At 50.4% G+C, this 26,613-nt stretch overlaps 1 protein-coding gene across 1 annotated transcript in view; it reads right to left on the bottom strand.

Moving 5' to 3' along the window:
- The window catches only part of Myo31DF (Unconventional myosin ID), a 103,781-nt gene extending 77,571 nt beyond the window's left edge, over positions 1-26,210 (bottom strand). The window contains exon 1 of the mRNA XM_050187229.3: positions 25,916-26,210. Within this exon, the coding sequence (XP_050043186.1) occupies positions 25,916-26,004 (89 nt within the window). The 5' untranslated portion in view covers positions 26,005-26,210. The remainder of the gene's footprint in view (positions 1-25,915) is intronic.
- Between the last annotated feature and the right edge of the window lie 403 nt (positions 26,211-26,613).

Below are 26,613 nucleotides of genomic sequence, written 5' to 3'. Positions count from 1 at the left end.
CTACCAATCTCTTCCCTGTTTTCTTTTTCATGCACCAACACATGCGGCAACCAACTGTTACATTTCGCAACAGGCGGCGACACAAGTTTATGCTAGCGCCGCCTTCACAGCAGCTAGCTGCCCTATGGACCACAAGACTGCGCATTTTTTTAATTAATAACCAGGCATCCGTGCCATGTTTTATATTGAATGATGCGGACCATGAAAAGCGATCGTTCTGCAAAATTTCTGCAAGAATAAAGCAGTGGTAAGCGCAAAATCAATTTTCTACGCTTTTCAAGTAGTATACGCACGTCGCTTTACTTTACCTGGCAGCAAACTCTCGTGTCCTTAAACAATGATCAGTGCTACCGCACATTGTACAAATTTGAAACAGGGTAAATTGTTTTAGACCAAGAGATGAAACGCAGGACGTTTTTGCAAGCTTGAGGATTTTAATTTCGACAAAAGGTCTGGACGTACGCCGTCACTTGGGACGTCTAGACCTTTGGTCAAAATGCTTTCATGGCGCGATATAGTCAGTGGAAAGCTGCAGCCAGGGCATGGAGTGATCACGAGTGATGGTGCCTGTGTAGTGTCGACGAGAGAATGTATAGTAGACACGGCAGACGGTTCATATTATACAGCGTGACCCAACTATCGTGCACCAAGGTTTAAAAAGAAATATGCAAATACCACGTAGGTGGACAAAACCAACCTAATGTCGCTTGCCGTCGCTTGGAGATACTCAGATTAATTTCTTTTTGCACTCCGCCTAATTACATAACTAGTCTTAATTCATCAATCAACTTCTGAAATATTATAATTAGATGGAAAGTGTCAATGGGAAAATTGTAGAGCAACACGAAAAAAAAAAAACTCCCGACACAACTTTCTGTTGCTCAATACGTGCTACATTAAAGTGTTTCTTTTTTCCCCGGGCGTGAGAGAAGCCCACCGTGGATCACACGACGGGCCTCGTGAGAAACGCGCTGTTCGGCTTCGTCATCATCGACCGAGTATGATGGTCGCGAGTCCTCGTGATCGCGCACTGAGCGAAGCGAGCCTTATGCGCCCTCGAACGCCATACGCGTCTCCTATGGGTATGCACGCTCGACATGGCTCGACGCTGAACACACGTGACGTTCCTTTATATATACACACATAGCGGCGAAATCGTGCGCCACTGCGTTGACACACTGGATGGGTGGCACGGGCAGGACTGCAGCTGGAGCCCTACACACTCGGCGAGCGAGGCCACGGGTCTTCTTACTCGCTCGCCGCGTTTAGGCTCGTTCACACCGGCGACTGACAGCGGTCGCGCGACCAAGTTGGTCGCAAATGGTCGCCTTTCGAGAAAAGCGACTATTCGGGGCCAGTCGCTCCCTGCTCGATTTTTCGCTCGCGCGATCGATCGACCGCGGTCGCAAAACTACTAAGCCAATCGGCGGCGCGCCGAAAGTTGTGATAGCACGTTCTTTTTTTTTCCTTTTTTCATCCGTCCTGCGTCGCACCAAATACAAAGACCACGGTACCGCGGCAGACTACGGGAATGTATAAATGGTGTCTCGCCTCGTGATGCTGGCTGGGTCAGCAGCAGTTCCAGCAACGTGTCCAATGTACGCGGCAGCATTCGCCGGAAACACCAAACGGCAGCAAAAGAGGGCACAACATTATGCACCGATTCCCACGCTACGCAAACTAGAAATTACAACTTACTATCGATATATTACTCCCCGTCACGCGCGCGGAATTCGGGCACGAGGCGGCTTGCGTGGCAGGCCATTTATCGCGAACGGCGGCAGGGGTGCGCATAATACACTAGCGTAGCTTTTTCTTCGGAAGCTTCCGCGCTGCCACAGCTGACACCACGCACGGCAGAGCGCATGAGCACAGTGACGACGTCTTCCTCTTCGCTCGAATCGAAATCCATGGTAGACTGAACGCGAAACCAGCGAAGTGCGCGCGAACTGCGTAGATCCCTCTGTAGAGATCTCGCTGAGAACGGTAGTCTCCGGGATTGCGACTTGCAGGTCGCGCTCGTATACGGGCTTGCCGGTGTGAGCATAGGTCGCGTCCAGTCGCTTTTTGGTCGCCAGTCGCAAATGGTCGCGCGACCTCGATCGAGTCGCTGGTGTGACTGAGCCTAATTTCACTTTTACTTCGAACATAACGGAGAGAGAGATCAGGTTTTAAACGGCGTAGTTGACGACGTGACGAAACAAAACGAGGACTTTTTTTTTTTTTGACACGTTAGGCTGCCGCCGGCCTTAATTGACCGACGATGACCGACGATGACCGACGAAACCGGGCATACAAATATATGTGTACGTTCCTTGTTGCTGGTGGACTACTCTGACTAAACCTCACCTACCTTTTTTCCTTCCGTTAATTTATAATGAAGTGAAGTTAATGAAGTTATAAAATTCGAATAGCAATAACACCAATTCCGAAAAGTGAGCTCGAAATCTGTGCGAGAGAAAAATGTGTCGACGAGTTTTTTGCGTGCTCGTATGGCCGCTCGTTTCCTGGAAGCGTTCGCGGGCTTCCATTGGGCCCAATGACAGCAGCAATGACACAGTTTGCGGCTGACAGCTCGCTAATTTAGTTTCCACAGAATTGAGTGATCGCCCGTAGCTGCATGGCTGCAGGTCACCGTCGGTGGCCTTGAAACGAGCGACCGCGCAGTTCCTCGGCGATTAAAGAACAGCGGCTGCAGTATGAGCCTTTCGCAACAGAACGGGAAGTGGGAAATGGGAGGTCAATTTGTATTAGCGAGGAAACGCGTGAAAGAATGAACTTCAAAAAAAGAAATATTACTATCGCAGCCTTTAGGGCTGCGACAGTATATTATTTCTCCCAAATAATAATTTCATCATCTACCTCACGCGCATTTCTTTCCTTTAACACTCCGCAGTCGCTACTTGCCGCCAGAAACTCGTGTCACGCTGATGAGCACATGCCATTCGTGACGTGGAATTACCGGGAGCAATGCGCTTAAGGACAAAAAAGATCAGTGGCGATTTAGAGGTGAATGCGAAAGAAATGCGTGAGCATTATACGTCGCACCTCTTTGAGGTCCCGGGTCCTTGCTAAAGCTTGCTAAACATGTTTCTGGCGCGCAATACGGAACATGAAAAAGAAAAAAAAAGGGGGGGGGGGGCGGGGACAGATAAGAGACGACCTCTGTCTCGTACCTCTCCTCCATTTTTTTTATGTTCCAAACTTTGCGCCAGAAACAACGTGTTGTTCGGGAACTCGCTCCACGCACGTCCTGCCTCTTGTCCTGCCAAAAGATTTGATATTTGGGTCGCGTAAGGTAAACTGCTCAAAATGCTGGTGCCGCGTTACGGCCGACCGCTATAGCCTAGGGCAATAGCGTCTTGAACGCGCACTGCCACCGCACATTATTCACACCGCACGATAGTCCACCCACCGCGTACATATTTTGCGCATTCCATGAATGTATCGCAAGAAAAGCATAATATCAACCAGTAGTGAAACGACGTGCTCGCCGGGCAGAGAGATCTTGGTGATAGGGGGAGAGTTTAGGTGAACAAAAAGGCTTGAAATGCTACTACATGTTTGACGTATAAGCAGAGGTGAAAGGACAAGGTAAAAGAAGAAAAAACGCGCGCACATTGTTAAGAATGGCCGTACGGGGTGGCAACGTGCCAGCTTTCAGCCCGCTGCACGTGTTCCAAGCCCACCAGTCGGGGCGCCCTTCCGAGAACTGCGGACGGCCGGCAGCCACGTGGCGCGCGATCAACTCCGGAAATTGGTACTTGGTGGAGCCATCCGGGACAAAGCTACGAAGTTCTACGAAGCCCTCTGACGTCGGCACCGAAAGCTGGGCGGTACCGAGAACTGCGGATGACCGGCAGCCACGTGGCGCGCGGTCAGCTCAGGAATGTGGTACTCCGCCGCGCCACCCGAGACGGAGCACAGTTCTACGAAGCCCTCGGTCGTCGACTCCGGAGCCTTTGTGTGTATGGGCTCGAATGTGTGTGCCTTTGTGTGTGTGAGCCATAGTGCGGGGAGGCGGCGAGCTTAACAATGCTTGGACGAACCTTCCCGACCATTCCTGCTCCGACACACCTCATCCTCCAAAAAGGCGAGTCATCTTGAATGACGTCGAACTATGACGTCGAGCAAGGGCTTATAAGCAGCGTTTGCCAGCTGCTAGGGAGTGCTCGTGTCGTGTTCGTTGTCGGGAGCTGAGTGCTCTGTCATGCTCGAAATGTAGTAGTGGGCTGTGTGCTCGTAAACTGTTTGCTGTATGTTAGTTTTGCGGGCTCCATACGGGAGTCGCGCTAGTCTGCCAATGTATCCTGCTTAAACTGTTAATATGTAAATAAATCCTGTTCACCGAGTTCCTGCCTACGACCTTCATCTCCTTCAAATGGTGGCAGCGGCGAGATAGTCCGACGACTCCTACATCTGGTCGACAGCGGTAGGACCGTCCGACAAATCTTACGACTGGTGGCAGCGGTGGGATCCGACTACGGCTCCTAGATCGGCCTACGACTCGGAGACAGCAACGGCAGCTGACGGACGTTGGCACATGGTGACCGACCGGCATCCTGATCAAGTTGGAGGCGACTTGAGATTGACCACCTCTTGCAACTGACTGGATACGGCGGGGAAGGACTGGTGATATGGTGCTGCTTCAGTGGGTAAGCGTTTGGTTTTGGCTGTAAGATTTACCAGGCTTCAATTTCTCTGTTTTTGGATTTGATTCGCTGGGATCTCTTACTTGTATTTTGATTTGCATGGGTATCGCAACAAGTATTGTGTGACAGCAGAGCCAAAGCTTAAAGTAGCGACCATGGTCCTAATGTGTTTGACGAGAGCTGACCTGTTGTGGTTGTGTGAGGAGATCGGGGTAAACGTAGATGAGAACTTGAAGGAATCAGAAATTCGTAAGACAATTCTCGAAAGTGAGAATGATTTGAAATTCATAGAGCAAATGGGCAAACGAATTCTAAGTAAGAAACGGGAACAGGAAGCAATTAGGCAAGAACAGGATGAATTTAGGCAAAAACAGGAAAAAGCTAGGCAGAAACTAAAAAGGGTTTCGCAGGAAGAAGGCCTAACAGCAGTAACGAGGCAGTACATTGATGCACTGAACAAAGAGATTGAAGGTTTTGAGCAGTTAATCGAGCAAAGTCAACAGTGGCTTGAAAAATCTGTAGGCTGGACGCAGCGAAAGTGGCAGGAAGTAAATAGCAGATTTTGTTCAAAAGCCGAGGAAAGTAACAGTACCCGCGAGAGTAGCAGCACGTTCACAAGTGAACTCGAAGTACTAGCAGATAACGAAGCCTTAGTGGCAACAGAGGCCGTTAAAGGCCAAAGTGAGAGCGACGAGGTGCTGTGCCAACAGATGACTGTAGAGACAGCTAGGCCAGCTGCGAACAAATTGGCACAGTTACCGCGCGTGTGCGTCGCATCTCATGGTAGCGAGGTCGTTAGCGAGGTACAGAATACTGCGGACTTGACAGACGCGAGCACCCATGTCGAGTCAGATCTGCGTGCAGAAGTGAAGTGCGAACTGGACGATGCAGTTGAGAAGAGTTCTCGGGATGGCGAGCTCCGTAGCTCATGAGAGAACAACTGCATTGTTCAGGGATCGGTGCGGCTCTCCGCCAGTCTAGATAGCCTAGATAGGGATGATTCAGTTGTTAATCATTCGGACTGTGCGCGTGAGACAGCGATCGATACCGACGGGCTGTGTGCAGATGCACAGCGTGAGCTGGGCAATGTAGTAGAGGGCAGTTCGCAAGAGTGCGAGTTGTCTAACTCGAGTAAAGCCTGCTGCATTGTTCCAGAGTCGGTTGGGCTGTCCGCCAGTCGAGGCAGAGAGAGTGTTGATTTAAATGTAAATCACTCAGACTGTGCGGGTAAGAGACCGATCCGGGCCGACGAAATATGTACCGGCCAGCACGAGGCACGAGAAGGTGACATGAAAGCGAGTGCAAAGAGAAAGCGCCGTAAAAAGAAGCGCGGTAAAGACCGAAAGACGGTAACTAATGTAGCACCGCCAAAGATGGCGAGAGACCCAAGAGGGCAGGGCGCGAGGAAAAACGTGCGGTCGTCACTGACGATGTTGACGCATCGAAAACGTTCGAGCCACCGGTCAAAGGGGGACCGAGAAGCTTGTTCTGCACGGACGCGGACAAAGGGCACGGGGCAGTCAAATTCCTCGTCGTTCCGTCGTTCTCTTCGAAGCTCAGCGTGCAGTACAAAGAAGCGCAAGGTGGCAAGACGAGACCAGGTGGGGAGTAGCGACGCGGTCAGTCGAGGTCATGTTGAAAGCGGGGCGCGAGGACGCAAATTGGCAGGAGACCGTAACGTCTTGGGGGAGCTGATAGTGAGTCAGCCCTTTTGTTGTTCCTCCGTAGCCAAAGTAGCTTTTAAACCGCGACCACCTCGGGTTCGGCTGAAAGTATGAGTCAGTCTTAAGCAATCGGGAACGGGAGGCCAAGAGAGCTTCCGTAGTAGTGTTGTTTTGTTTTATTTTTGAATATTTGCAGATTTTCGCGATTTGAGACTAGGATTTCCTTCAATAAGTAAGGTATGAGCTCTGTTTATGTTTTGTTTGAGAAGCTCGAAATTTGAAAGACGCGTTTAAAGTAAACCTGTAGTCTCGCGAGGTGTTCATTAATAAGTATATAGGCTTTCTTTTTGTGTATGCGTGAGTAACCTGAAGGTCAAGGTTATCGTTGAGAGGCCTATCGTAACGCGCGTGTGTGTTATTTAACCTTCTTTCTTTTTAAGTGTTTTTGAATTTTCTAAGGTTAAGCGCGTAGATTTTCAGTAAGTGCGTGATTTGCACTGAGAAGAGCTCTTAGGTCCATTAGCGCGTGTCCTGTGTGGACGGAAGGAAGCAGAACGTTTATGACTGGGTTGCTCGGGTGTGTCGAAGGCAGCCGTATTCTGACTTCTCTAGTACGCGTGCGAAGAGCTAGTTAGTAAAAGACACATTTGTTCGAAGGTTCCTCTGTGATGCGTAAGTTACGCAAGTGTGGTTGTTGGTTTAAGGAATGTGTCCTGTGTGGATTAAAGGAACAAATGTGAGTCAGCATGATAAAAACTTTGTATGATGCAAGCACGTGTTCGGAATAGGGACCTCAAACTTAGCGCGTCTGTGATGACGTACCTGTGGAGTTGGCCAGACGGTTCAGTGGCAGCAGTACATGAGATAAGTACGCCACTGTGATAGGGTAGGAACAGGTTGTTCGCGAAGTTCTGCTGCTGAAGTTATGATTGAGTATTGGTGTTTGAAAGGCTTCGGTTTAATTCTGCGTAAACCTTTACTCTTGTGCAGCGCGACGGTCGGGTTTGGTCGAACTCAGGAGGAACGTGAACGCTCGCTTTGGCGGCACGAAATTTTGGGGCAAAATTTGGGATTACCAGTTGAGTGACTTGCATGGAAATTGTGATAGGAGGCCTGGTGGGTTAGCAGCTAATTCCGGGCGTTTGAACGCTGAGCGGTATTGTGTTGCCGGGTCGACTCTCCTGTGCCAGTTGTTGTAAGATGGTTGAAGGCATTCCGAGTACGCAGGGGTTGCAGAGAGCAAAGCCGTCATCTTGCTCGCCAGCCATTTTCTTCCTGCCCAGCGGTTGCCAGCACTGGCCAGGCGAGATTTTCCGGGCCATGGAGGAGCTGTTAAGAATGGCCGTACGGGGTGGCAACGTGCCAGCTTTCAGCCCGCTGCACGTGTTCCAAGCCCACCAGTCAGGGCGCCCTTCCGAGAACTGCGGACGGCCGGCAGCCACGTGGCGCGCGATCAACTCCGGAAATTGGTACTTGGCGGAGCCATCCGGGACAAAGCAGTTCTACGAAGCCCTCTGACGTCGGCACCGAAAGCTGGGCGGTACCGAGAACTGCGGATGACCGGCAGCCACGTGGCGCGCGGTCAGCTCAGGAATGTGGTACTCCGCCGCGCCACCCGAGACGGAGCACAGTTCTACGAAGCCCTCGGTCGTCGACTCCGGAGCCTTTGTGTGTATGGGCTCGAATGTGTGTGCCTTTGTGTGTGTGAGCCATAGTGCGGGGAGGCGGCGAGCTTACAATGCTTGGACGAACCTTCCCGACCATTCCTGCTCCGACACACCTCATCCTCCAAAAAGGCGGGTCATCTTGAATGACGTCGAACTATGACGTCGAGCAAGGGCTTATAAGCAGCGTTTACCGGCTGCTAGGGAGTGCTCGTGTCGTGTTCGTTGTCGGGAGCTGAGTGCTCTGTCATGCTCGAAATGTAGTAGTGGGCTGTGTGCTCGTAAACTGTTTGCTGTATGTTAGTTTTGCGGGCTCCATATGGGAGTCGCGCTAGTCTGCCAATGTATCCTGCTTAAACTGTTAATATGTAAATAAATCCTGTTCACCGAGTTCCTGCCTACGACCTTCATCTCCTTCAAATGGTGGCAGCGGCGAGATAGTCCGACGACTCCTACATCTGGTCGACAGCGGTAGGACCGTCCGACAAATGTTACAACATCCACTCGCACAAAAACTAGAATATAGGCAACACTGTCGGCACCATGAAATGAACAAGATGGAAAGTGGAGCATTAATATGTAGCAGTCAATACAATGTTATACGTCGTTGTCTTTTTGGCTGCACCACAGAAACGAACAAAATTTTGGTTAGTGACGGTGCCATGAAGCTGTACGAAGGTGTCTAGCATAAAGTACATCGGATCCCGCAACATATCTACAACTTACGTGGTCTTAATTGCTCGCGATGTTTTTGGTTCAAAGTCGATGCCGCGAGTTTCCACCGACGCAGTCGTACAAACTCCTAGCTGACCTCCAACGTGTAACCGGTAAAACGTAACGTAAGAAGAAAAAAATACTGGCTAGAAAAATCGCGCAGCGAAGTTGTCTATTCGAGCGAGGTATACGCAAAGTAGGCAACTTTTATTTTATAACAATTGACAATTACGTTTCAAAGCACAAATTCGGCATTGTAACGCAGGTTGCATTGCTGGCTGATACGGAGTACGCCGTCGCACAACGGCCTCCTCATCGCCGCCCGAAAACGGGTGCGAAACTGCCGCTTCGACGTAGAAGCTTTGGCGATAAAGAATCGGAAAACCTGGCTTGCGTTGAATCCTGTGGAGGGCAGTGGCAACCGCCACCTGGTCACGGTTCTTTATTATGTTTTTTTAAAGCAACAAATACGCCGTCGGGGGCGCCTAAATTCATTCGTTGTACTCGCAAATTCGTTGTAGTGGACTTCGCAGTACATGTGCTCACAATGTATTGAAAGATGAGAATTCGGCCGGGAGATGTGCAATCATTCGCTATACAAGCAATTTCGTTGTAGAGGCGTTTGACTGCGTATGCAGGGCGAATCGATAGGTTAAGTTTCTTCCACTGATGCCCCTTTAAGCCGAGCGAGCGCGTGCACGAAACGGACACAGCGATCTCGTAGTGTTTTATCTTCTATCTTTTTCTATCTTAATTCTGTCATGTTTAAAGAAACAATGCGTAGAAAACAGCAGATTACAGAGAAACAACCGCGCGCGCGACGAAGCGTGACCGCAACGCATCGCACACGGAACACGACGGAAGGACAACAAAGAATGACGGGCTTGCGTGTAAACGAGCGCGTTCGCAAGACAAAGAGGCACCAGACGGCCGCGGCAATCCCGGCGCGAGAGGGGCGCGCCAAGAGAAAGTGCAGAGAGAGAGAGAGAGAGAGAGAAAGGATGGCCTCTGACACGGAAAGCGAAAGAGCGGCGGAAGGGAGAGTGCACAGCGTGGCAGACGATGAAAGGGTGATCTCGCAAACGAGAGCGGAGACAACAGCCGTGGCCTGGATAACGACAGCCAGACAAGTCAGCTAGCCAGCCAGGCCAGGCGCGGCGGGGATTACAGAAGTGGAGGGAGCCGTTGCCGCAGGCGCCGCCGCCAAAATGAAGTGTGCCAACTCCCTTCAATTGACCGTGCGGGACTTGCGCAACGGCGGTGGTCCGCTTGCGCCGGCAGCACTTGGTCCGTGCACAGTGATCGGAAGGGCGATCGACCCAGATCGGCCGCGCCCTTCGACAGCAACACACTACACCGTGACGAGAGGGTGAGAGGGAGAGGCGTTTGTCGATGGCCCGAGGCCTTACGTGTTTGCCTGCGCTTTCCAAAGAAGGCGGTTCCAGGTGCGGAAAAAAAATGGGTATCTCCTTGCTGTCTTAATTTGCAGAAGTGTCGGGGTTCCAGGAAAATTCAAGATCCCTACTCTGATACTTCGTAGTAACATGGATTACGAGACACTTGCGTCGCAGGGCACTTCAGTGGCCTATTCCTTCGATGTGTGCATAATCTAGGTTTAGTGAAATAAACGAAGCTCGCCGCGACCGGCCCGCCTCGCCGGGAGCTGCCCTCCTCGCCGAGATCGCCGGGAGTTGTGACTGATGCACTGACGTCACCGGTGCGCCATCTGCGACGGAGTACAACCGAATTCGATCCCTTCGCTACAGTTTACGTATGAATTAACGTTCGCGGTCACGCTGATCACAGCCACGAAAGAACGCAGAAATAGTATATTCACACACTCTGCGATAAACAAAAAATGAAAACGCGATAAAGCCGGCACAACGAAAAGAAACAGCTGTGAAAAATGCATGCTATTACAACGGCTACCGTAGTAAATTAAGCGTGGCGAGATTTTATGAACGTGCGTGTGCCCAAGCCTAATTGAGCTAGGTCGTGCCTTAGCCGTGGTTAGCGCGATCGTGTAACTACTTAATTCGCCTCACCAATCTCTGGCTAATAAAGGAAAAATGAGACGTCCACCCAATCGTTGCGACTGCTACAAAGAAAACCCATACGGGTTTCTTGAAAGAAAAAGCCTCGCAATTAAAGAAAAATTCGTCCTTGTCCGGGACTCGAACCCGAGACCACCACGTTTCCGGAGCAGCCGCTCTACCATCTGAGCTAGCCAGGCGGCTAGCAGATGGGATGGCAGGGCAAATTCGAACTCGTCAACAACTCGAAGCCAAGGCAAGAGTTTGACATAATAGTTCTGCAGAAACACGCAAGGTGGAGGGAGAGAAGTAATTAATAAAGGGAAAATGAAACGTCCACCCAGTCGTAGCAATTGCTACAAAGGAAACCCATAAGTCAATCTCTGGCTCCTCACAATTTTCTTTTTCTTTCTTCTTTTGCACGTATGACTTCCTCGTTTTTTTTTTTTTTTCGTTTTCTTTCAATGCAGTTCAACTGCAGTGCCGTCCCTGCGTAAATCTGCGAACTGCAACACCAGCAGGATGCAGCAGATAGTACGTCTACCCAATTCAGCGCCGCGTTACGTTCAGTTAGTGCAAGCAAGCTATGCGGCATTTCACCGCCTTTCGCCGACGGCGACGCGAAATCCCCATCACCTGCGCACACTGCGTCGGTGCCGGTGAACAGTGACAAACAAGCGCGACAAATACATAAGCACATGTCGCACCAGCGAGCGTGTATCTACAGGGAGAAACGGCTGCTTGTTGGTTCGGATAAGAAGAGAGACCGGCCATCTCGACGAAAGTACTTCGGGCAAGGCTGAGACCTGAATTCTATTTAGGCGTGCTGTAAAAAAGATGTCCAGATGGACGAAGCGAATGTTAAAGAGGTAGCAATGGGAGTAATGAGAGAGTCAAACTGATGGCGAGGCGAAGACAAGCAGCGTGTTTTAGAAAAAAGAAAAGAAGCCCCTTTCGTGCTGTTAAATTACGATGCACGCACACACAGGTCGTACGTGCATTGCTTACCGATATCGATATCCGCGCGAAAATGCGAAGAATGTGACGAACGACGAGGTGTTTTCGCTATCGAACTGCTTCACCGCTGAAGCGGCGCATGTCCCGGCCGTTGAACTGTGTGTCGGGTCACCGCATACTGGTGAGTCACGAACTTTTGCGACACAGCAGGACATATCATGACGTCCGACAGAAGGAAAATATTAAGATGAAAGAAAGACAGGAGGCGGGTGCGCGGAGACAGCGATAAACCACACCGGAGCTGTGTACAAATATCGAAACAATTACAACGATAGGTAAGGGTACCCTTAGGTAAAACAGAGAGAAAGCTTTTTTATTGAAAAGCAGAACGGTTAGCCAGCAGAACAGCGAAGTTCTGTAACAGTGGCCAACAGAGCTCACATGGTTTCGGGCGAAACTTGCGTTACATTGGATTTCGCTCGAAACCATGCGAGATGTATTTGGCCCCTATTACAGAACTTAGCTGCATGCGAACAGTGTCCACAATGCGCTGACCGTCAACCAACCCTTGCTGTTCCTGTGCGCACTACGCGGTGAGTGGCACTTAGGTTCCAGGTATAATTGGAGAACTTTTGCAAATATTTTTTTTTATCAACCTAAGCGGAATGGCGTTCCGCATATTTGAACCTCTTGCCTTTTGAGTACAGTTATTAGTACCTAAATATGAGGAACATTGTTCCAGTGAAATAGACTCCGTCATCCAAATACAGCTATTTATCCACTATTATCCGATATGGCCGTTGTTATCGTGAAACTGTTCGGGATAACAACAGTGGCCATTTCACTGGCAGAGCGCTATGAAAATGACCGGTGGCGGAACGCAAACGTCATGCCTTGACTTAGCCATGACTGTAATGCACCAATTAAGCGCCCCTGTTCTTCCGTTTTCTCCTAGCAATTATAATCTGCACGAGCACAGGCATCAGTAGGACGTACCATGTCCTACTCTTTGTTTTTCTTCCCTACGTTTGTCTTGCTTCCAATATTAGGTATGCAGCATTTTCTTCCTTCTTTCTAAATCGAAAGGCCCACCTTTCAAGCGCACACTTGGCGGTTCCAAAAATTGCGTTGCACCGCTGATATATACCATATACGGAGTAACGATGAACTTGAACCGCGCAATTTTGTTGCGTCGATTGAGTTGAGTAGGAGCAAACTGGGGAAGAATCAAACCCCGTTGCTGATACATGTTTCTACAAGTCAGCCGTTAATCAAAGACGCTCACAGATGCAAAATTCATCCTAATTAGCAACAATCTCCACCCTCCTTTGGAGACTCTCTCTTACAATTAGCGACCAAACATCGCGACATACACGAATGCAAACGATATACTTGGCTGGCCGATCGTATTTTACGAAACGTGTGACCCTATAATCAGCTTCCGCATAAACATTAATTCTAGGGGTGTATGTTGTCTTAAAGGACTCACTGCAATGCTGTCATAAACAATGGTCGAACAATGGAAGCATCGATCAATCATGTAGCCAACGTTTCGACAAGAGCACTTGTCTTCGTCAGGGCAGCAATCATCCCGTAGTCAAACCGTCCTGCTGTGTGACTGTTCCGTCGTGTGACTGTTCCGTTGTGTGACTGTTCCATCGTGTCACTGTTTCATCGTGTCACTGTTTCATCGTGTCACTGTTTCATCGTGTGACTGTTTCATCGTGTGACTGTTTCATCGTGTCACTGTTTCATCGTGTCACTGTTTCATCGTGTCACTGTTTCATCGTGTCACTGTTTCATCGTGTCACTGTTTCATCGTGTCACTGTTCCGTCGCCTCACTGTCCCCTCAAACCGTCCCGTAGTCAGGATGTCCCGTAGTCAGGATGTCCCGTAGTCAGGCTGTCCCGTAGTCAGGCTGTCCCGTAGTCAGGCTGTCCCGTAGTCAGGCTGTCCCGTAGTCAGGCTGTCCCGTTGTCAAGCTCCTATTATCCAATCGTTGGCGCCAAGCGAATATTTTTTATCGTTTGGAGCCCTGCGATGCAGTCTTTATCCCCGGTGGTACCAAGTTCACACGCTCTGCGAATATGATTATACACTCGGCTATCGTTCAGGACATGCAGAACGCGAAACCCTATTTTCATTCGTCGGGAGGTGGGCCACGTTCTCGCTGTTGCGACAGCAGACTGATCTCCAGCCTCATTAAGATCCTGTACGCTCAAGACTTTTTGGTTTACTGCGCTCCTTCCTCGGTCCAAAAGACGCCAGACTGTGTTTTGGACAGCTAGCTATAGATGCCGTAATGAAGGGCTCCGGATTAATTTTGACCATCCGGGGTGCCCTTAAGGCACACCCAAACTGAGATACACGAGCCTTCTTGCCAACCGCCCACATCGGAATGTGCACCACCGCGGCAGGGAATCGAACCTTCTACCTGGGGCTGCGCGGCAGAACGCCACAGCCATTGAGTCCCATTGGCGAGTTTCAATTCGATCCACGCGTTCAGTTGCGCCCATTTTTTTGCACACTCCGATTTAGAGCGGAGATATTCAGGCGTTTTAAATCTAATCCCCCGCAGGATTAAATGACGGTCAGCGTTTCTTTCTGTCCACGACGGACGCCGAAGCTACGCGGCTTGCTCGGGCGCTAGAAGTGGAAGAAAACATCGGAAAGATAATAAACAAACAAAAGCGAAAAGGATATCAAAACCGGATGCGCTCTCGCCCGCCAATATACAGGTCTACCGGAAGCTTATTGCGTGTGCCAATGGCGGGCCTTTACGCGAGGCATTCGGCCGGAACAAAATAGGACAAAGGCTTTTTTTTCTTTCTCGAACTAGGATAAATTTCACATCCAGCAGCGTTTCTTTCTCCTCTTTTTCTTATTTCGTAGAGCAGTATAGGACACAACGCGTGTACGGAATAACGGCGATCGCCTCCAATCGCAGCGTATATGTCATGTTACGTCTCAACCCCTTCTAAGGTTGTTAATTGAACGTTTGCCACGTGTCAAACCACCGCACCTCCTAAAGACGTCAGCGCGGCGTGGACAACGACTAAAAACGCTCACACCCCCCCCCCCCCCCCCTCCATTACCTGGAAACCGGAGAAAACGATGAACGGGAGGGAACGCGTCAACGAATGGATAAACGCAGTCATTTGACGAGTCAAATCACCTGGCACGCTGAGAGAAGAAAGACAGCCTGCAAATCGGCTGCTGCAGGATTCCACGAAACGCCCTCAGTCCGACCTTCACCTTGCAGACTGTGCAAAGAACGGGGTGGGCCACGACGAACCAGCCAGGTGTCGCCGGATGACTTTTTTTTGCCACAAATTCCAAACCAATTTCTTCGAAGCGGAGTTACTGTGGGTTATGGTGAGCATGGGCGTGGTATCGCAACGGAGTCGACGATGGTGATTTGCTGGAGGACAGTCTTCAGATTCCCTAGTCGACTCGCCTAGGGAAGACGACGGGATTAAAATCAGATACTTTTCGAGAGTGAGGACAGAAGGTCCTGATGTGAACTGAGACGTTTAACTTGCTCCTGCATGGAGTGGGCTCCCGTACTGGAGCCGTGTAACTAAGCTTAATAAAACAATTTTCCTTCATTTTCTACAACTTGACCCCTAGCCGCAACAGTCATGAAAGGTTTACGCAGAACTTCGCTCTAAGAAATGAACGTTTCGCAAGACCAAGATTTACAAGAATATACGTAATATTTGTTATACGGTAATAAAACAAAAAATGTAGCAAGGAAAAATAAAGAAGTGTTCACAGACTGCGTAATTCGTAGGCGCTTGTTACAATTGAATTCCAAAACGCAGAATAGTTCCACAAGAAAAATATTATCGATAAGGGGCCCTTATCATTCTGATGCGCACAAAACAAAGGCAATAATATTTGTTAGAACATACAAAGAAGAATTTCGTATCCCCGTAGTAACGTCATGCTTTACGATACCAGATGCATGTGTTCGTTTTAAAGTTCTCCCGATTACTTTTGCGCAGAAAGACCGACCATATTACGAGCCTCTGTATACAGCGAGAATGTATAGCTTCGCCAATAAATTCTCGGATAATAAGAACATTTATGGCATCACAATAAATGTGGTGCATCTTCTTTAGAAGTGCTCCATATGCGAATGAACAGTACGTTTTTTCCGTTCTTTCTTTTTTTTTTTAGTAAGAAGGTTTTAGTTGCTCGCCGAATATTAGAGCTTAAATCTGTTCAAAGCTATCAAAGGCTCAAACCACAGGGCTTTCTGAAGAACCTCCGATGTTCGTGTTTAATAAACCGACATAATAAGTCACACGTCCCGAGTACGTTAAGCCGTGCTTGCCACTTCTCCCTTTCAGCGATGCCAGCAATGAAGTGTATTCACGATGCATACTCGACATTTATTTCCGTCCGGAAAAGTAGTCTCTGCATACGCGTCTCTCTCTTCGTCACCGATCTGTGGCCAATTCCTGCGGCCGTGCAAACAGTGTTTCTGGCTCGAGGCTGCACGCGATCCCTTACCCATTGAGCTCGTGAATATGAGTCATCCGTTCGGCGACAAACCCACGTAATTGCGTTACTCTCACCAAGCACTCGAGCGGGCGAGAAGGAAGCTTCGCGTTATGGGAGTACCCGTGGGAGTACCGGCATCACTGACGACATTTGAGGCTTGTCACATTTGTTCGCGCTAAATGAAAGTGCCGTGGACCTGGAAGCTCCCGAACATATACTGGCAAGTCTCAGAGCGCCCTAAATTGGCGTTTAAAGGTTACTCATTTGCCCATTCAGCACGTGGGGAAAATGCTGCATAAGAAACTTGACAAGCCCATCGGCAGCAGTCGGCTATTTATCCTAGTAACTATAAAGAAATCATCGCAATTTTTTTTTTTAATGGGGAAAGGGCGAGGCGGGAGGGCTGAGCGTGCAGCGCAGCTGCAGACAGACACACCGCATCCGGCCCAGGGCGGAAGCGGGGTCACATCAGACGCGACTGGTTCAGCCAAACACGGCCTCCCTCTACAGTGGCTGTATCCCTCCTCCCACGCTGGGACGGCGGGCGACACGGCGGCCGATAGAGCGCCGCAATCGGCTCCGCCGCAGCCCGCGGGTCCGGTTTTTTTCGGACGGAAGCCCCGCCAGAGGCCGCCGCGTGCCTAGCATTCCTCCTCGTCGCGCAAACCGCGACGAAGCGGGGAAAAAAATGCAGGTAAGCCCCACCCGAAGCCGTACAAGCGTTCACGCAAAAAAGTAGTGAGGCGGGATGGGCGAAGGGAGTTGATTCTCCTGCGCGCAGTCAGGCCTCGCGACTATGTTTCAAAGCCAGCGTGACACGTATTTTGTAAGTTCGAGAAACCACCACCCCGCTTCCCAGGCACGTAAAGGAAAGACATCTTGCCAGCGTGCAGAGATTTGGAAAGGCTTATAGGATGTTTTATTGATAACAAATTTTTGGCCTCTAAACGGGGATACAGCGTCACCGAAGTGTATCCTGACGTGACGCCAATATTTCGATGACGTTGCGTAAAAATAAAGACAGGCATGATTGCGTTGCTAATAAAAAAAAATGACGAAATGAAAACCGCTGGGCGCGTTTCTACCGGGACATGCGTTCTTAAGCAGCGATCGAAGGAATGCAGCCAGCCAGTGTATTACGACGTCATGACGTAGTTGCGTTCCGCGTACAGGAACAGAAACTAGTTCGTGTAAACGAGTGCTAGAGTAAATTATATATAGAGCTCTGATGCTAGCCAATGTTCTTTCTAAGGTTTAAAGGGTTTGAAGCTTTCCTTTACGCAAGAAAAATGGCAAGTCGTATATGTCACGCCAGCACTCTTAACGCAACCAAGGCAGGGAGATCGATGGAACATGGCGGCGCTGATGTGTTTCCGGGTCTCGAATCGCTTACCTGCACCCGCAGCCAGCAAAAGCGTAGCCTCCGAGATCAGCTTTCGTTGTCCAGGGACAGGCGTCACTGGCGCGTGCATTTGGACGCCGCTCGTTGGCGTCTTTTTTTCTTTCTTGCTTTTTTTTTCGGTCTCGTATTGAAAACTTTAGACCATCAGATTTGTGGATGCACTGTAAACTCCAAAACTGCCACGGTGCAGCTTGTCCCGGGAAAGCTTAACAATTGCATAGTTTGCGAACGCAGCCCGTGAATGGCTGCTGCACGCTAGGATCCGCCAATCAATCAAATTCGTGAGAATGCTAGATTTCCACGATGCCCGGTCACACAGGATGGAATTCTGACACGCAGTGCTGAACGGTGTCTGTGAACAACACGGGGGACTTATTACTGCGAAGCAATACTACTTTAGGTCGCACTTCAGCCCGTTCCGTGGCGAGGCGGTGGTAGGCACCATTGACCTTTAGCGTGACCTCGCTGCGTGACGTCACACCACGTGACCTAGAGTGACGTCACACCAGCTGTGTAAAAACGGGGCCCCACCTCACGCCGTCGCGAGGCGAGGCGGTAGCCACTGTTACGTTTCGTCTACGACGCGCGGTATAGCCGGCGCGGATGCAACGGACGCCGGGGCTTCGTTCAAAGCGGCGGACATTTTGGCCCGTTCGGAGCTGCCGCAAAGCCTCCCTGCCAAGCGCGTCCAGGCGTGTTTCAGTGCCACGTGTCTTCGTGTGTGCGTGTGTGCCCACGCTTGTCAAAGCGCGGCAGCCGGGGAGAGGAGCTCCCCAAGTGTGAAGCGAGGAGGTCTGACAGGCGCCGGCTTGGCGGATGCGTCACTACACTCGTCTCAACGTGTCTCTCAGCTCGTCCGTGCCCCGCCGTCACGTGGTCTCGTCACGAGGCCTTCCTCTTGCCCTCGACTCCGAGAGTATAAGAGCAGCTGCCTCCAGACGCCGAGAGAGAGGCTCCGATTTCTTCTGTTGAGTAACGTGCACTCCCGTCTCTCCACTTCGGTCGACCTGACCGGCCGCTCTTTTGCGATGCTTGAATAAATAAGTTGTTCTGTTACCAGTCGACTCATGCTTTGCCGGGACCTTCGGATGCTTCCAGTTGTGCCCCAGGCCGCCAGGCCAACGCTACCCTTGGGGCTCGCGACCCATTTGCAATAACGGGCGTCAGCACTGAGGTTCCAACAACTGGTGGCAGCGGTGGGATAAAAGGGGAAAGAGCCTGGCAGGACTTGGTGAGGGTTGTTTCGTGCTTGCTGACTGAGCGGTTGAGTTTCGGCGTAGTTCTAACGCTTGCCGGGAACGAGAACAAAAATGTCAACTCTCCCGAAGTCACTTTGCAGTGTCCTGTGTGAACCTGAACGAGAGAACGAGGCCTTCTCTGTGCGCTGCGCTCAAGAAACGCCGAAGGACGCCCGACTTCGGTTATGAGCATCATCGAGCGACATCCCTCCGGACAGCGGATGCAGTCCCCTGACCATCGGGATCTCCTTCCCCAGGCGGGGCGGTCTGTTACGTTTCGTCTACGACGCGCGGTATAACCGGCGCGGATGCAACGGACGCCGGGGCTTCGTTCAAAGCGGCGGACATTTTGGCCCGTTCGGAGCTGCCGCAAAGCCTCCCCGCCAAGCGCGTCCAGGCGTGTTTCAGTGCCACGTGTCTTCGTGTGTGCGTGTGTGTGTGTGTGCCCACGCTTGTCAAAGCGCGGCAGCCGGGGAGAGGAGCTCCCCAAGTGTGAAGCGAGGAGGTCTGACAGACGCCGGCTTGGCGGATGCGTCACTACACTCGTCTCAACGTGTCTCTCAGCTCGTCCGTGCCCCGCCGTCACGTGGTCTCGTCACGAGGCCTTCCTCTTGCCCTCGACTCCGAGAGTATAAGAGCAGCTGCCTCCGGACGCCGAGAGAGAGGCTCCGATTTCTTCTGTTGAGTAACGTGCACTCCCGTCTCTCCACTTCGGTCGACCTGACCGGCCGCTCTTTTGCGATGTTAGAATAAACAAGTTGTTCTGTTACCAGTCGACTCATGCTTTGCCGGGACCTTCGGATGCTTCCAGTTGTGCCCCAGGCCGCCAGGCCAACGCTACCCTTGGGGCTCGCGACCCATTTGCAATAACGGGCGTCAGCACTGAGGTTCCAACACCACCAACGGCGGCCTAACTCCCGCTCCTCTCACCAGGGGCGCTACGGACACTATTGCTTCGCAATCACCAGGCTTAACCAAGCTAAGCCACGGCCGCTTTTTTTTTTTCTAGCAACCTATTTAATTTGCGTTAGTTTCTTATCAATTTCGTAGAGGCCACGCCCATACACGCATCAGCGGTAGTGTAGCTGACGGCTATTTCACTACTGTTCACCGGAAAAGTTATCAAATTTGGACTGGCGGCGTTCTGTTCTCCCTCTTGCGAATAAAAAAATAATAAAATAAAAACAAATAGAAAACAAAGAGGGGGCAGCAGCTAACTGGACTATGGGAATATTGACGTCCGCGTTAGGTGCGAGCGTTCGGAGCTATACAGTGACTAATTGAGTCTAGTTTTGCATAAGAGAAGCCGGCATGGCAACGCTAATGGCACGTTATCAGTCGTTAGGTTCTTCCCGGTTCTCACGCGGACGCAAACCGGTCTTCACTAATCATTCCCGCGCTCTTTTGTTTCGTTCTGCGCCGCCTTGTGCTGGCATCTTTACTGCGACAGCAGTTAAGAGGTCGGAACTGCACGGCTTTTTTTTTTTTTTTTTTTTTTTACTGTGTCCGCCCCCTTACGTCACGTCGTCGATGCCGTGCACCTATTCCTCCTTATGGCAGAGCTAACCAAAAAAATTGGCGCACCACCACTGCACATGCGTTGGCGCATGCAGCGGTGTTAAACGGAACTCGTTCACCAGCGGCAAAAAAAGAAAGAAAGAGAAAAGAAGGAAAGAGAGAAAGGAAGGAAGGAAAAGAAACGCGTTCACACGAACGCGACAGTGGCGTGTATCGCACTGCTCGGCGCATCCGGGTAATTAACCACGACAAAGCAACGTTTACGTGTTGCGCATCTCCCTTTGTCCGAAACAAGCGGGAGAACTCGTTTGCGGCGATATTTGCGCTGCGCAGGCACGTGACAGCGGCGGATCGACGTCCCTCAATGCGCGATACGTCAGCGTTTACGCGCATGCGCCCGAGACGACGACTTCCCGTCGCGAACTATTACACATCCTCTCTCCCTTATAGCATAATTGCGATTCGCGTTCCAAGCGCATTAAAACCGTTTGCATGGATATGGGATGCACCACTTTTGTCGCATTCACGTGAATGGCGAAACGTGCATCGTCCCAGTTAGCATATATCGCACAACGCACACACGCTCTCTCTTTCCGTTGTATTTGTGACGGTTTACGGCAATTCATCAGGATGACGTACCGCGAACCATGAAGAGGAAGCGCGCGTGTAAAGAAATAAACCAAGTCTGTTGCAGTCAACGCCATGCATAACCCTAGTTTCAGTTTTTAGACACATGTTTATTACAGTGACAGGTAAATAAAGAAATTGCGTCGTTTATTTCTTTAAAAAGAAGTGACACTGAGTTATGTGTTCGTACCGCACGAGCATGGGTCACAAAGTTCGTGGATAACTGATATTAACCTAGCATTCGTTGCATTGGCGATTTCCCGCTTCGGATGCGGCGCAATTGACGTTCAGAGGTCACTGATATGAAACCTTATCGGTTGTAACAATGTTCCAGCGACCGCATAACATTCCAGCGATATCGCTCGTTAAAACTCTTATAACTTGCTCTGTTTGCGATACTGTACAACGTGTGCCGCGCAGGAAATTTTTCTTCGCGATGTAAGTGTACGAAAAAAGAAAAGAAAAAGGAAAGCGTAGAGCGAATGCAAGGGAACTAGCTCCGAGACGAATATCTTTACACTGATTTTCGCATACTGATAAGCTCTATCAGTGAACGCAAGAAGCCATCCGTATACCGGTTAAATTTCAAGGTTCAATACAGTGCTTTAGAATAGCGTTTGCAGCTAAGTAAACGCATTGCGTAAATACGTAAAGAAATAGCGCTTTCCTGACTGCGCATGCTCTGTAGTTTCTGCGGTCTATACGTACTTACAAATAACAACGAACGTGAGTCTCTGCAAAAAATCGTCCCTGGCATTTCCAGCAGACGCCCATACTTATAAACCACACTGAAAGCTGTCTTTTCGAGGCCACTAACCAACTGGCCATGGTCCAAGTGCCCTCCCACGCGGCAATGGATTCATGATTTGCTCAGAGTGTACACCAAGCTTGTATAGCGCATCTGTTGCACTTGTACTTAGAGCGGCGCTACACACGCTGCCGTCAAGGTGTCTCATCTCGCGTTTGCGTAACGAAGCGGACGTTTGGGCCGCGTCGGCTTTTGCACAGAACAAAATATAGCGCTGCACTGTGTCCACGGAAAATACAACGAGTCATTCACCGAGGGATCAGAGAGAGTTGCGCTTAAGTTCCTCCGATCCCTACGCGAATGGTCCTGCGTGTGCTTTCCTCGAGTGTCGAGTGACGCAACACGTTTGCGTCCGTAAACAGCTTAGCCTTCGAACGCAGGCAGCCTCGCAGAGACAATCGTATACAGTGGTTCGTGCGAGGAAAAGCACTCCGCGGCAACGTTCAGTAAACGCCTGGGATGTACGAGAATGCGTCTTCCTATAGCACGGTTCGAAGACGGGGCATATACAAGGTAAACACATACCTGGTAGCGAAGCTTCCATACAGAAGCCCACAGGTTCATAACGTGGCGGTTCATGGGGCTTAGCACCATATGTTTGACAAGGTAGCACTTCCGGCAGGAAAATAAATAAGCGACGTCATTTTAATTCTCAAACGCGCGTAATTTATTTTGGTGGCCTGACATATTTGCTCGTTATTTTTGCGGGCGGTATCTTCCAGTGCCCCGCGATTTGGCGCGATGGTCGTTTCGAGCTTCGCGAAACGCCAGCCGTGTGGCTATTACACTCGTGCACGGAGCATTGTTTCTTTGCGGGCTGGCTGAAAAAAAAATAAAGCTTTAGGTGTGGAACGATGGTCGCATCGTCGGCTTCGTTAGCCAGCACAGCCACATGAAGGCAGCTACGTGAAACAATAATTGTGGCGGTCGTTAACTCCCTACTTTTGGCTGGACGCGTCACCTACGACGAAACACACCTCGCAAGCGCACAACGCCACCAGAACTTCGACAAACGTTGACGAGCAAGACATGTGAAGGGGACGTGTGTAGTAGAAGGTAGACTTTACGAGCGATCGTCGGCTTCCCTCGCGCGCACACACGGCATACGACACGCGGCGATGGTGTTATCGCCCTGAAACTTTATACCGAACGTCACGGCGACGGCAAAAATGAGCCTGTAGTGTCCGTATAATTGCTATCGCAATAAAATGCGCATGGGGTGCCTATATAATTGCTATCGCAATAAAACAGTTTTTCTTTAAAATTGTTTGTTCCTGTCTCACCTAGTCGCGCTTGAATCGCTGCTCCCATAACCACCCTGCTGGTGTCGGTGACAACTGGCTCTGGACCGCTTGCCGCGTGAAGCTTCGCGACTCATTTCAACCGGCCTTGTAGAGTAGGCCACATTCAGTCGCAGGCGATTCTCAAGGGTAACATATGCTACGGTGAATTTAAAGGTTTCCCGAAGAGAAGGAGCTATGTCAACGTCAAGCTAATCTATGTATAGTCCCAGCCGAACCTATAGAATCATGTCACCATTTGTGTTTCTTTCACACATGGAAGACCTACATGAAGTCTGTCTAGCATTCGAGCGCTGCATAGCAATGAAAAGTATAACGCTACCGCTGCTAGGTTCGAAATGCCGGACTGAATACTAATGCCACTAAGTGCTTGCTGTTCGCAAGCATTTTGTCTCAAACCAGCCAGAAGGCTGGAAGACCTGTACGAGCGCGTCTCTCTCTCTCTTGGGCAGCCGGCAATGGAAATAAGCACTAACATGGGCGAACATTGTACTTAGCGAGCGCAGGAACATATGGAGTTTGATTACGTACCGCTCCCTGCCAGTTATATTGAATAACTGCCAGAACTTGAACAATGCGATACAGCCTGTTCTCTGAGAACTTGTCTTTGGCGATAAATAATGACGCAGGTGTCAATTAAGTGTCACTCGTTTCCCGAGGTCGCACTATGCCGGCAACGCACCAATGTGCACGTATACCTTGGATGTATACGTACGTCACTTACCAATTTTATACGATATTACGCGGCGCTGCATCGGAAGTACTAAGGATAAAATACCGTTACCGCTGCGCGAACGTTGTGGAAAACAGGATGTGTAAGCAAGTGAGAACAAGCAGAGTGAAACACACTATGCAGTCTAATCTGTGTAACGTTTGCAACAACATTTCAAGCCCTGATAATGACCGATGATCAACTGACTCAAAACGTGCCTGCAGAGATAAACATGGACATTACCCCTCATGTAATGTCCAGCGCTAGAGGTTCAAATAAATAAATAAATAAATAAATAAATAAATAAATGTATTGAAGCAGAGCACCGCTAACGTCAGGCAAAATATCTGCAAAAAAAAAAAAAAGGACTAGTGAAGATTCTAACCATGAAAACAATGGATCCCAGTTAGACGAGTGTCACATTTCTCGGTCGCGATTGGCTCCTGTGAGCAAGGTGAGGAAGGCAGCCAATCACGGTTGAGAATTTTGATCCGGATCTCTCTCCAGATCAGGCTCGATCGCGATCGGAAGTGGCCGTATGATACCGATATAAAACGGACAACCTGCCAGTTAGTTTCACAACTGTAATAATTCTGTATTTGCAGCGCAGTGCGTTAGTGAAGCAATAATTCATCGCATGACAGGTATAGTACAACTTCAATTTACGAAGGTATCAAAGTGGCCAACGAAAGCGCCGTTCCTTGAATGCCAAAAGCTTCCAGCTATTCGGCGAACAAGGCCAGCAACGGCCGAATTTTACCACCTTCACTGCGCAAGACCGGCTGCGAACAAGCACGTGCACGATACATAGAGGTTGTCTTAAAAACTAGTGGCAAACGTATTTCACCCGAAGCGTATGCTATACATACTACGTCAACGCAGAAAGACGTGTCGCTGGCAGTTTTAGATGCTACAATCAGGTACGGCAACTGCACAGATGTGAAGGCTTTTTCAACAGCAGCCCCTTCTAGCGACAAAAGCAGTTCGCAGCGAAGCAGGCTTTGAATATTGGACGAGTATGCAAACATGGTTCAAAACTGTATAAGTGCGACAAACGGGTGGAGCGGAACGGCAGGTAATACCGTACGTCAATGCGTTTCCTCCCGTCAAAAGTTCACAGAACTTCCTCGGCATCCTGAATATGGCTGGGAAGAAAAAAAAAAACCCCGAAAACAAAAACGAGTATCTAAAGTATAACGGACGTTGCTGATCCGTTTTTGCACTCGCAGTGAATTATCAATCACTGGTATTCAGCGGCGCGCTTCCTTTGAGCCAAAGCGAACACGCATTGAACTTCCCATTGACGTGAATGCGGAGCTGGGCGGCACCGACGTAGCCTTTCGGATACGACCCGTCTGCAGCGGCTAAGTTGAACCCCTTATATGGGGATGCTTTTTTAAACCAGCGACACCTCCCCGAACGCTGTTACGGGTCGAGTAGGCCGCGATTAAAAAAAAAAAAAACAGCGATTGCAGACAGCTGCCGTCAGCGACGCAACAGCGTAAATATAGCACGCGCCAGCACATACACCTAGTAAACGCCCCGCCGCTTAGTCGAACCCGGCTGGAGTGAGTCAGAGGGCAACGGGCGGGGTTATTACACAACGCGATTCATCTGCCGACGAGCGCGCCGCATATTGATGACGAAGCGAAAGCTCCGCCGCGCAATTGACTCACAATCGCAACAGCCCGAGACGGATCGTTACAAACATCGACAACGAAGCAACCAAGGCAAAAAAGCTCGACAGCAGTTCTAAAACACAGCGGCGACAACCATTTGTTAGCACGAACAGGAGCTAGTGCAGTACGAACGTTAGACGTCAGCTGCAGCTGACGCCGTTTGATTCGAAAAAAAACCGATCAACCGAAGAACTCTCGGCCGTACTACACCAGGAACCCACTTCACACGTTTCACAAAACACAAAACAAAACCAGCGTGTGAAGTCCGAAGCGCACGACGGGACAAGACGGCACCCGCACACACGCCCAACTTTGCCGCTCACGGCGTGCCGGCAGAACGGTGAGCTACCGGCCGATTTGAAAACGGGGCGCGGGACTCTCGTTGGTCCGCGACGTGAGCGCGCGCGCGGTTTTGCCGTTGCTCGTCCGTGCTCACCTGACTTTGAGGTTATCCAAAAACGCATCCGTGGTGATGTTCTCGAGGAGCACAAAGTCCCCGATCCCGACGTCGTCGAAACCGGCCATTGCGCATTTCACGCGGGCCGCACACTCACGAGGAAGCACAAACACGCAGTTTTTGAATTCAACGCCGCCGGTGCACAACCGCAAGATTCAACACGCGCAGACTGCGATCACGCTGCGCAGAATCTGAGCCTAGTGAACCCGCTCAGCTCAGCAGAGTGGCCAGCACAGCAAGCGACGTCAGGCGGCGCCGCGAACGACAGCAGCACCACCCATCGACGAACGGGCAAACGAGAAGGGAAGAATGAAACTGAACGTGCGAGCGCGTACGACTGGGGGGCTCCGCGCGTTGTGCGTTTCGAATTTTTTTTTTGCTTTCCTTCCCCCTGGTTCGTCCTTGTGCTTTCTCCCGTTCGCTTCTCCTTGAGAGGAAAGGGCAGACACTCTCTAGTCGCCTTCAAGGGGCTTCAACAACCCCCTCCCGTCTCCGCTCCGTCTGTTGACTGCTGATAGTCGCTGGTGTGGTAGCGCGGCGGGTCTAGCGATCGGCGGGGTTCTCGCAGCTTCCTCGCTCTCAAGCGCGACTCGCAACCACAATGCCGCAACTCCTTATTTGATGCCGCAACGCTACGAAGCGGCCGTTACGACTTTTCGCCGAGACCGCGGCGCGGC

Source organism: Dermacentor andersoni, chromosome 2, assembly GCF_023375885.2.
Source record: "Dermacentor andersoni chromosome 2, qqDerAnde1_hic_scaffold, whole genome shotgun sequence".
Lineage (NCBI taxonomy): Eukaryota > Metazoa > Arthropoda > Arachnida > Ixodida > Ixodidae > Dermacentor > Dermacentor andersoni.
Note: the sequence above shows the minus strand (reverse complement) of the source record. Positions and strands in the feature narration are given on the sequence as shown.